The sequence below is a fragment of the Gadus macrocephalus genome, chromosome 10 (assembly GCF_031168955.1).
Source record: "Gadus macrocephalus chromosome 10, ASM3116895v1".
In the NCBI taxonomy this organism is placed as follows: domain Eukaryota; kingdom Metazoa; phylum Chordata; class Actinopteri; order Gadiformes; family Gadidae; genus Gadus; species Gadus macrocephalus.
Window position 1 is genome coordinate 7,332,449 of NC_082391.1, and position 11,716 is coordinate 7,344,164.

The 11,716-nt window shown below is 44.7% G+C and overlaps 1 protein-coding gene and 1 long non-coding RNA gene across 2 annotated transcripts in view; one reads left to right on the top strand and one right to left on the bottom strand.

The window, feature by feature from the left end:
• Nucleotides 1–1,266: 1,266 nt before the first annotated feature.
• Nucleotides 1,267–5,274, top strand: LOC132465609 (uncharacterized). The gene is made up of 2 exons (XR_009527627.1): nt 1,267–1,789; nt 4,904–5,274. It is a non-coding gene; the product is annotated as an uncharacterized LOC132465609 (long non-coding RNA).
• A 2,708-nt stretch (nt 5,275–7,982) lies between these two features.
• Nucleotides 7,983–11,716, bottom strand: part of LOC132466506 (elongation factor 1-gamma-like) — a 6,452-nt gene continuing 2,718 nt past the window's right edge. The window contains 1 exon segment of the mRNA XM_060063756.1: nt 7,983–8,171. Within this exon segment, the coding sequence (XP_059919739.1) occupies nt 7,983–8,171 (189 nt within the window).

The window sequence follows — 11,716 nt, forward strand, 5'->3', positions numbered from 1 at the left end:
ACAGGCAGTTGTGGTATTTTGGAGGAATACTAAAAGTAACGATGGAAAAAACAGTGAATTTATAAATGTACATTGTTTACCTTCAATCTGCAGTGAAATAAACGATCTCCGTTTTCAAGTGATTCAATGAGATCTAAAAATTCATTCCATAATCAGTGAAATACCGAAATCCGTTGAAAAGGGATTATGTAGAAATCTATACATCCATCAGGATGATTATCAAATTCTTAACACCGAAGCATATTGCTTACAAATTGACCCCAGGTTATACTAATTCCCAGTGGGAAAGTTTAGAATCAAAACCGGCTTATCCTGCCTGAGGATTTGAACAGACAATACATGCATGATCACCACGAGCATCATGCACAGGCTTGCTCCTCGGTGCTCCGACATCATTAGAAGTCGTTAGAAGGTTATAACTGTTGGAACATTCCCAGCTATGGCTGGAATGCTGAGCGATGGAGAAGGGCATCGGGCCGGTGTGTTGAAACACAACAGATCAGAGGAGGGGCTCTGTCGAGCAGTAGACCACTTTCACTCTCTCTCTGCGCTGAGGGATCTACTGGGCTGAGGTAACACCACTGTTTAATCAACTCTGTATCGTTGACACAGATCTGAGATTGATTTGCATACAAATAACACGTACATTCCAGCGTAGCGTCTATAGATCGGTAAGTCAACATCGAGGCCCCTCTGAGACAGGGCTGGAAACCCTGACGTTAAATGTTGAAATGACGGGTGCGTCAACTGTCAATATACCTGAGGCAAAGTCCTCACACAGTTGCAACCTGACGCACAAGACTGAGCCTGTCAGAAGATTGTGGCGCATTCAGATGAGCTGGATGTTCAGAACAAACATCGCACCGACGATATTTGACTGCCGATCGGGCCACGCCCTGAAGTAAGATTTGAATGAGCCCTGCTGTAGGAAGTCAAACACACACAGTATCGTTTGTTACTACAATACAAACTTCTTTGTGGCATGGGATGTTTATCTATACACACACACACACACACACACACACACACACACACACACACAAACACACACAGAGGGCATTGCTATGGCAACATCCCTTTGAGGACCTGCCCCCCTCGCTTATTATGTTGCTATGGTTAACATCCCAGAATAGTTCTTTTTTTCATTCTTGCCCATCCCCCACTTGTGTGCGTGACTCATAACTTACAGTGGAAACCACAATTCAATCTGTCTCTCGTTCCCTTATTTTCCCTCACATTCTTGTCTTCACCAGAGGGCCAGCCTGCCGCTCTGAATCATGTGCGTGTGCATGTGAGTGTGCGTCAGTGTGTGTGCATTCGTCAGTGTGTGTGTCTGTGTGTGTGTGTGTGTGTGTGTGCATGTGAGTGTGTGTGTGTTCATGTGTGTGTGTGTGTGTGTATGCGTCTGTGTGTGTGCGCATGCATTCGTGGTATGGGGGAATTCCGAAAAGATCAGCAATCAGAAGTTACCATGGTTATAGAAAATATCATGTCCGATCACCCTAGTATGCTCTACAGTTGCACGAGGTTGCATTAACGTGATCACTATCTTAGTTTACATTTAATTGAAGTCTATTCGTTACTTCTTCTTGAAGCAGAAGTGCTTGATTTGATTTGTTGGTGTTCGTGTTTTGTGAGAATGAAGGACTTGTTTAGGTCCTGTATAAACTTATAGGCATGGGGAACTATTGATGAAGAGCATGGGGCCATTGATCATCAGTGCTGATCCATACAGAGGAACCCTGTGGTGGAGCAACGGTTGATTAGATGACTGATCTGTCCACAAGCTGTAAGTATGCAGAAGGCAGATTCTGCTCACATTCCATCACCTTATTGTGCACAACTTGATCAGTTGGTGATGATTGTTTTCTACAATTGTACACGGGCCATTCCTGAGGAGTGTTTAGGTGTCATGCTCTGAAATGCCCTTTCCTTTTACCAATAGGTTTGTCATTTTTAATGGTTGCAATGACGATAGTGTCACTCTGGTTGAGTTATATTCTGTTTTGTGCTAAATGTTAAAAGACGAAGTACCCCACCGCTGGCGATGAGCGTGTTTCAACCTAAGGATGAAATGATTGCATTGACAGGATTTGACTCAGTTCCAGTGGTGATGTCACAGCTGGTTAGCTGCCTATGATTCTGGCCTGTTTTCCAAATGGTAACATTGTTTCGAACTCAAGTTACTAAGGCAGAATAATTTGGTGTTTTTACCTCATTGATATCAGACATCTATGAATTAAATACATAAAACATTGGAAGAATTCTTACATGTATGATCTGAAGAGCACATCCTCATCATATGCTACTGCTTCTGAAAGGTTAAAAAGTAGTCGAAATATACCAACATGGTCTCACAGGAATCCGTGAAATGACTACGGTCGGACGCTTAACTCGAAATCCGTGGCCACATCACGGAAACACGCCGATATCCGTGTGTGAGCCACGGAATAACAGTGTCATTTACTTGCATTGGAGCAAATTCCGTGGCCACATCACGGACAATTGAAGCGATTCCGTCAGACCACCACGGATTTTGAGTTAAGCCCCCGTGGTCGACTCGCTCGTTGAAACGAGGATCCGTGTGTGAGCCACGGAACATCAGCGTCATTAACTTGCATTGGAGCGAATTCCGTGGCCACATCACGGAAATCGCCGTGTTTCCGTGATGTGTCCACGGATTTCGAGTTATTCGTCCGTAGTCATTTCACGGATTCCTGTGAGACCAGGTTGAAATATACAACTGCAGCTAATTATAATGACTTGCATTGGTAGATTGCATTTTAGATTGCAAGTTGCATTTAATAATTTATAAAGACAGACAACACACCGTGGCAGACACACTAAGCACAGGCCAAGGCTAATATATCAGAAGACAAATGCATAAAGAAAGTGTAAATGTATCCTACATTCATGTTGTTTACTCAAGGCAGGACTGTAGTATAATGGATAAAGTGTTTTTGGGGGACAGTGCAGGCCAACATCTCATGGCTGGGTAAAGGATCTTGCTGACTCACAAAACTCTGCCTTTTGCCAAACACACTGCTGCCATGGTATGGACGCAAGAACGGAATTCTTCTGAACGTTGATGTAGTATTCTTTATTCTGGGTGAGAAGCCAGGGGACACAGGAGTGGCTCCGAGGGTCGTCTGCCATTAATTAAACTTGTGTTTCACAAGCTGCGGATCCCGGAGGCGCACGTATCACACCCATCTGCACGGCCACACCTCCGGCCGACTCTAATTGATGACCATCTGAACCGCGGCTGGGAGGACTCAGCCCTCCCTAATCTCAACACAATCTAGTATTTAACTCAATCCCTGCAATGGGACACCTTTATCGCATATGACACGGACACACACATACACACACGCACAACAAACACCCAAACTACACACACATAAGTGTGTACTGTTTGCACACCGGCACTCCCCGGAGCACACGCCCATCACCGGAGCACTGCAACGTCACTCCCAGAATGTAACCCTGTGATTCTCATTCGCTGCTAACTTCAGAGGCTGGCTGTGTTTGTGCTGTTGCCATGGGCACGCCCGCTGTGACTCACCGCCGTCTGAGCCAAGATATTAGCCAAGGTTCAACCCGGGTGACACACCTATAGCATCAGAAACACACACACACACACACACACACACACACATCCTTCAATTCAGCAGACTGACCCCAGGGAGGGAGAGGGAAGAGAGAGAGATACAGAAGAGAGACAGACACCGAGGGGAAGAGACCGAGTCACTGAGGAGCAGAGAGAGACACACTGAGGGGATAGAGAGAGACACTGAGGGGCAGAGAGAGAGACACCGAGGGGCAGAGAGAGAGACACCAAGGGGCAGAGAGCGAGTCACATAGGGGCAGAGAGAGAGACAACGAGGGGCAGAGTGAGGGAAACAGGGGCCGGTGGAGGAAGCGGAAACAGAGATGAGCCGTCTCACTGGAGCCGCTCCGATGTGTGAAAACAAGAGCAAGGGGAAACAGGTTTAAGTGACGTTGTGAGCCGCATACGTTCAGCTGGGGTTTCAAAAAGACTAACCCAAGTTGCAAAAACATACATATTCAGAACTGAAAACACATGGGAGAGCAATTTCCATTGTGCACATTTGAGCATTGGACAAATTCTCAGGGGCTGAGGAGTAGTATTGTTGACTGAACAACTGCAGTTCAAACGCACGGAGAACCACACCTTGGCTCAGACAAAACCCTTAAAGGCACAACACTAAGTCAATAGGCGCAGGATCTCCCAGCTTCATAAGGCCTGGGAAGAAACAGAGTAGAAGGATGTAGAACTTAGAACCATATGTTAGTAATTTGTTATTTTGTTTTTAAAACTTGTCTTCTGCCTATGTTACACATGCTTTTTTGGCTATCTCCACATGACTTAACCTCTCTCTACTCTATCCCTCTCCCACAAACACAACAGAACAAGTGAACACCTGCATGCAAACACGGGCACACGCGCACACACACATACACACACACGCACACACACACACACACACACACACACACACACACACACACACACACACACACACACACACACACACACACACACACACACAAAGGAGCAGTGAGGTGGTCTTCTGGAATGACTGCACCCTGTCTTCTAGATGAGAACAGCATCAGTCCACTCTTGACTCATTGTAGTTTGAATTCATTTAAGTCTGTATTCCATTCCTTGTTGGTGTATGGGTGCATCCAACTCTGTCTGTGTGTGTGTGTGTGTGCAGTTGCGAGGGTTTTTCTGTGTGTGTTTGCGTGCATTTGTGCATGTATGTGTGTGTGTGTGTGTGTGTGTGTGTTTCAGGGTGTGTGCCACACCCTGCTCTCGCTTCTCCTATGCAGGTCGACAAAGCAGCACAGTAACTTCCTCTGTTTGCTCTGCTTCCAGGCTGCGTTGTTTGCAGTATTCCAGTGTGCTAAGTCTGGGCGTGGCCGGCCAACCAGTAGAGTCAGCGTGTGTCCCGAGGCTCAAACCTTGCGGTACACACAACAAGAAGAGCCACATAACAACGGACATATTAAAGCACCTGGATACACAGGGAACCCCCCCCCCCCCCCCACACACACACACACACACAAAGACTTACTCACAAATACAGAACAGGCGTGCATGGGGTCCATGCATGCCTTTAATGCGGGAGAATGTTCATGACATTGAGCAAGAGAGAAAGAGAGACGGGGAGATCGTATATTCATGTGTCAATCTCATACCTCGAACGTAAAGACTTCCTGATCCCCGATTAAAGCGTGATTCAACCTCTCATGTGATTGTGACTCATACTGCTTCCTGCCAGTGTCCTCTGATATTTCACCTAGCATCCACCATAAAGGTCATCAATCGTCTGCTGATCCTGTACAGTCACGTCCATAATGTTGCAAAAGAAGGGTATCAGAACGGAAAATATGAAGACACCAGAACCCACCTTCACACGCCCTGCCGGGTTAGTCGCCACACATCCTGTGAGTTTTTTTTTTTTGTGTATAGTGATAATGGTCGGATGCGGACTAGCATGCATCAACAGATATTGCTAGCGGCCTTATGCAATGGAGACGTACGCACACACCGGACCAGGGTGGAGAGAACCTGCCCGATGCTCTACAGCTGGGATATATTGGAATAGTAACAGGGGCTGGAGGGTTTGTGAAACATATTTAGCACATTCAAAAGTATCTGACACATTCTCTTTGCAGGCCAAAGAGAAACAACAAAAATATCAAAACAATGATTTGTGGCTTTACTAGAATTTCAATCATTTAGTTATATTATAGTTTGAAATCTTCCTCTTTGACGTCATCATTCCATTAAACACCTCCCAGAATATTCTTACGTGGTAGACCTCTGGTCTTAAAGAACACAACTCCTCAGAGGTCCCTGTTGGTGTGTTGGTCGTAGGTTCAGCCAGGGCTCTATGCAAACTTTTTTTTTCAGGAGCACTTGTGCCCCTCAGCTAAAAGATTTAGGAGCACAGAGAAAAAAATGGTTTTAGGTTTTTGTTTAGAACATTTATTAGCGTGCTGAAATTGCAATGGGGGGGGGGGGGGGAAATCATCGATCCAAGGACTGATCGGATACACGGCTACTCGAATACTAAGCTACCCTGGGCGTGAATATTCAATACAGCGGTTGTAGCACACAATAAAAGGGAAAGTTTTCAAATGATAGACTTGGAAAATGTAGCCCTTTATTATACATAAATTTGCTGTTGGTGTATTAGCCTAGGACAGGGGTCGGCAACCTTTTGTATCAAAAGAGCCATTTTGGCCCATCTTTTTTGGAGCCGCAAACTTTTAAATTCACCCCCTCCCCCCTCCGGAGACGCTAACGCTGCGCACCGCACAGACATTTTTTGTGACACTCTGTAAAAAAAAACGAACTTTAATGCTGTAAACCCTTCTCGCTCCGCTCAGTATTCGTTCGTGCAATTGGTTGTCAACGGTGGATGCTGCTGATTGGCGGCTCACTGGCATGTCCCGCCTCCTGCCAATGGCAGCATCTAGGCTACTTCCTGATGCCAGATGCCAGTTAAAGATTTAACTCCTACTGGGATTAGCCACCTGCAAGTCAACGAAGCTTTGTCATTCACTCCCCCCCTCACGGTAGCGCAATTGCGCATTCATTGCGACCTCTCGTTTAGTTGACGATATATATAAAAAAATATATATAATTTTATTTATTTTTTATTTTTTTATTTTTTTAAGAAAACTGCAGGGAGCCACGGCTGAGGGGCTAAAGAGCCGCATGCGGCTCCGGAGCCGCAGGTTGCCGACCCCTGGCCTAGGACAACACCCTTGCCAGATTATTTATCTAAATAGCCCTATGTTGTTAGAATTTACTATGCTAAGTCTACGTTCGTGCAGTTGGCCTACTCGGCGTTGACTCGGTCCTAAAAATACAATATTATTGTCAATGATATCACATAAAAACAGCGGTAGCTAACGTTAGTTGAATCAAGCAAACAAATAGCTGTTGTTTTTGCTTGACTTCCCTCGAAAATAACATTAGATAGTTCCTTCAAATTACGGCTGTACGGTATGGATAAAAATGTATACCACGGTATGATTTGAGGCATAGACGGTAACGGTATTATATCAAGGTACCTATGTTAATTGTATCTGCTAATTTCGATATAAATGCTTCTGAAGGGGTAAAATACTGGTAAGGCAGCAAAACTGCATATATATATATATTTTTTTTTAATTCAAGTTACTTCTATCTCTGAAACACACTGATGTTTAGAAGTATGGATTTGTTTCTCCACTTGCTTGAGGACCTTGCCGTATAGTTTTGGAATCTCAATTTGGCTGAAGAAGTCACTCGCACGCGTGTTCCTGTTTTGTTTTTCTCGTTCGCACGCCGAAATATTCACTCGCAAATGCGAGTGAAATGGGCGCACTGTAGAGCCCTGGGTTCAGGAGGGGATGTTTACACACCAGTCATGAGGTGTGTGATTCTATTACAGAGTGTGAGCGGCTGCATGGGCCTTGCGTTTCATGTGGACCAGGTTAACATGGATTTAACGTAACATATTGTTATAAAATGTTTACGCATCAAACCCAGCAGTCCAGGGTTAATATATATAATAAAGTTATTGTTTTATTCTTGTAGTATTCTTTATTCTTTTAATTTGTCTGATTGTTCTTTCAGGCTATGTGAACAGGACCATGGAGGCTGTGCCCAAAGGCCCATTTGGTTCCTTTATTCCTTTAATCTTGAGTGCTATGAACGCACCATTAACCAGGATACAATCACAGCTTAAGAGAGGTGTGTATGTGTGTAACGCAACTTATGTCATCAATATGATAACCAAATCGAATTATATTGAACTGATAACCCAAACCCTAACCCTGCCTAAAACATTTGTCAACCTGTGAATGATCTGAGGCTTAAGATTGATTTCAAAGGGCGATGACTGTGCGTTACGTTATCGGGGCCGCTGACGGGATCATCCTTATGCCAACACTGGATATCAGGAGGGTCGGATGGGGACAGGGCCCTGATCCAGAGACCCTATAACAGAAGAGGCCCCTGGTCCAGAGGCCTTATGGTCAAACGGGGACAGGGCCCCTGATCTAGAGACCCTATGGTCAGACAGGGACCGGGCCCCTGATCCAGAGACCCTGTGGTCAGACGGGGACCGGGCCCTTATCCAGAGACCCTATGGTCAGACGGGGACCGGGCCCCTGGTCTAGAGAAGAAGGGTCAGACAGGGACAGGGCCCCTGATCCAGAGGCCCTCTTGTCAGGAGGCCTTCAGGAATATTGGGCCCTAGCACCAAACCCTGACACATACATTTTATTTTACTAAACATCTTTGTCTATTCGAAAGCTTTAAGTTATTTCAAAAAGTGTGCGTTTCTGTGTGTTTAGCGTGTGTGTTTGTGAGTGTGTTTGAGTTGAACACATCAACCTACCATTGAACCATTGAACGTATTGTGTATTTAACTCACAATATGTATTTAAAATGAATCTATATATTTAGTGTGGCACATACATGCACACACAAACACGCACACGCACACACACACACACACACACGCACGCACGCACGCACACACACACACACGCACGCACGCACACACACACACACACACACACACACACACACACACACACACACACACACAGACACATCTTTACTAGGATGCGTTCTCCAAAAACATTTGGCGGCATAATCCTCTGAAGTAAATGGAATGTGGTTCAGGCTTTGATTCAATATTGATGCACATATATCTCATAGATCATGTTAATTTAGTTAAAACATTCAGTTCTATGCTCTTGTTTGCTTCTGAGCTGAAGGTTCATGTCTTATAACAGAAGCAGGTTTGTGTGGTATGAGGTGGTCCATCTAATATTCAATAAGGACATTATACATTCTGACCTGAAGCTGCCATGGCTAGTGGTTGTTTTAAATGTTGTACCGGTATCATTGCATAAACTATAATTATATATTTATAACACAATTAATGATTGTGCTGTGAGTAATTGTTTACCGGCCTTTTCTTGCCAGTTCATAAGTGTTCATAATTCCTCCCGCCCTTCTCTCACTGTAACTTCTGTCCCAAAATGCTGATTAAATTAACTATTTAATCTCTTCTTCAAAAGACCTGCACAGTGTTAAGTGGTATAATTGCACACAGTGAATATAATATATTCATATGATGCTGTTATAACTATTAAGCAAATAAACTTTCATTTATTATTTCTCCACTTTGCTTTGATGCATCTATATAAGAGTTGAGGCTAAAGAGGACTGCCTCCTTAAGAAGAAAGAAAAGTTGTTGAAGAAAAAAAGTTCAGTGTTGCTTGTCATCGGAGCCCCTATGACTGCAGTAGGTGGGCCGACCCATGGCACCCAGTGACCACTCCTTTACACCGTTCCCCTCCCCTCTCTCTCTAGCGTGCTTACCAGGAGCCCTACCCAGCTCTCTTCCCGACCATTCTGTGAAGCCCGGAATAACACACACGCAGAAAAAGTGTACGGCAGGCAGAGGAGAACACAGGAGGGGCGAGGAGAGGGGGGAAAACGCCCTTGAAACTCGGCTGGTACTAACAGAGTTCAAGTATTTTAAACACCAAGTTGAGACTGTAAAGAAGTGATTTTCACGGGCTGAGCCAGAAGGGGGGAGAGGACGACCTCCGAGGATGCTCCGGCTGGTTTGAGACTGCTTGGCGCACGGTCTGCGCAAAGGTAAGATTCTTAAAAAGCATCCAGATAGACCGTTTTTGTTGTCGCTGTAAATCCTGATGTGCATTGAAAGTTTTCAATTAACTTTTGAAAAACTTTTTTTTAAAATCTTTACCATAGTTTTGTGAAATAACTTTAATAAGTGAGACAGTTAAATTAAACAATCGTCAACGATGTTGGGATAATGCAACAATAAAAGAGGAAAAAAAGTGTGAATATAGTTGAACGGTGTGTGTGCTTTTTGGTTCTGATGGAGTGGGTGTGTGCCGTCACTACGAGCAGAAAAGACTCGAGTTACATTTCTTTTTCTTCCACGGGGACAAAACATTTCAGTTATGTAGGCCTACTTAAAAATGCCCGATTAAATTTAAATACTTTTTATATTGTTGTCTACGATGTTGACTAAATGCACCGTGAAATTATTATTCCTATTTATTCACAGTAAACTGCGCAGTTTAACATGAACGAAGCCCACAGGGTACGACTTGGTTTTTTAGTCATACGTTTACTTTAGGACTGTGCTTTATTTGTGGTGGTGTACTTTTTGTAGGTATAAGTTGAAAAGTTAGCAAAAAGTTGTGAAAACTACGTCAAAGAATTGCAAGAATAGCCTGCGAGTTAATATCCTTGGGTGTGGATCTGGGTCCACCTCCTCCCTCTCGTTCCTCCCCCCTCCCCTACTCCCTTCCTCTCCGTCTCCTCCCAACGAGGCGCACCCAAAAACAGAGACGGACCGCTTTCCACACGTAGCCTGCTTTATCCAATACATGTGCCACATCTTCCGTCGACACCGCCGACTGCCCTTGTGCAACTCTAGAATGAAGTTCGAGTCGATATAAAACTGAGTAGACTACTTCACTTATTTCTCTCATTTCCCATGTGTATGGTTTACTTTACATGTTGTGAGGAGAAATATGAAAACAAATAAAGTTTGGCCGATGTGTTCGGAGAAGAAAGGGGGAGGAAAAGATCCTGGGGAGAGAGAAAGAGAGAGAGAGAGAGAGAGAGAGAGAGAGAGAGAGAGAGAGAGAGAGAGAGAGAGAGAGAGAGAGAGAGAGAGAAGAGAAGAGAGAGAGAGAGGCAGCAGTGAGTTTGAGGGGGATGTGGAGGAGGGGGAGGGGAGGTTGGGGTATTGGAATGTAGTGGTTTGGAAAGACACGCTAATTGAAACCAGGTTTGAGGTATATTTGGGGGAACCAAAGCAACACTTGGGAGTGAGTTCAGCGAACGTCGGATTGTATCTGCTTTCCTTTCAAAGGGCGGGGCTGTTTAGGCAACACGGCGAATATTGTCACAATTCAGAAGGTATGCATGAAGTGTATACACGCTCAAACTAAACACATAGTTAGTGTCGCATTTAAGACATAATGTTTGTTTAGGCTGAAAACTGAACGTTTTAAGGATTCACACGTAGACACCAGCCGTTGTGTAGTCGGGTTGGAAGTGGAGTTGCACTCTGTGTGGTTCACTCCCTGCTGCCACACCCTGAAGTCATTTAGAGTCAGAAAAGTCTGGTCCCGTTCCACTTGGCTTCAGCTTCACTCACACACAACACGCTTCGATGATGTTCCCCCTGAAGGCTTCAAACCAGCGTTTCTATAACGTTCTTCGTTAAGTGGTGGATCGTGAGACACCAGTTCTGTGAGGAGAAAGACCCAAAGGTCACGAGCTCGGATAAAGGTGGTGCTATGCAGGACGCTTACAGCAGAAGCGCTTTGAGCATTTACACCGTTTCTGCATTTCCTGACCAGTGGTGTGATGGTGTCGTGTCGTATACATTAAGCGAGGTACCAGACAAAGGCGATAAGCAAGGCCGATATCTATCTATATCTATATATCTAGGGCACAGACACCCGGGACCAGTTTCTGACTGCCAGTTACCTTTGTTATCCATTACATGTGTACCGCCTTGACACCAATAATAATATATAATTCTATATAATCACGCTGCAGTCATTTAAAGAAAGGGAGGACCAACTCATGTTAACCCGTCTGTTCACGCCGTCACTTTCAGAG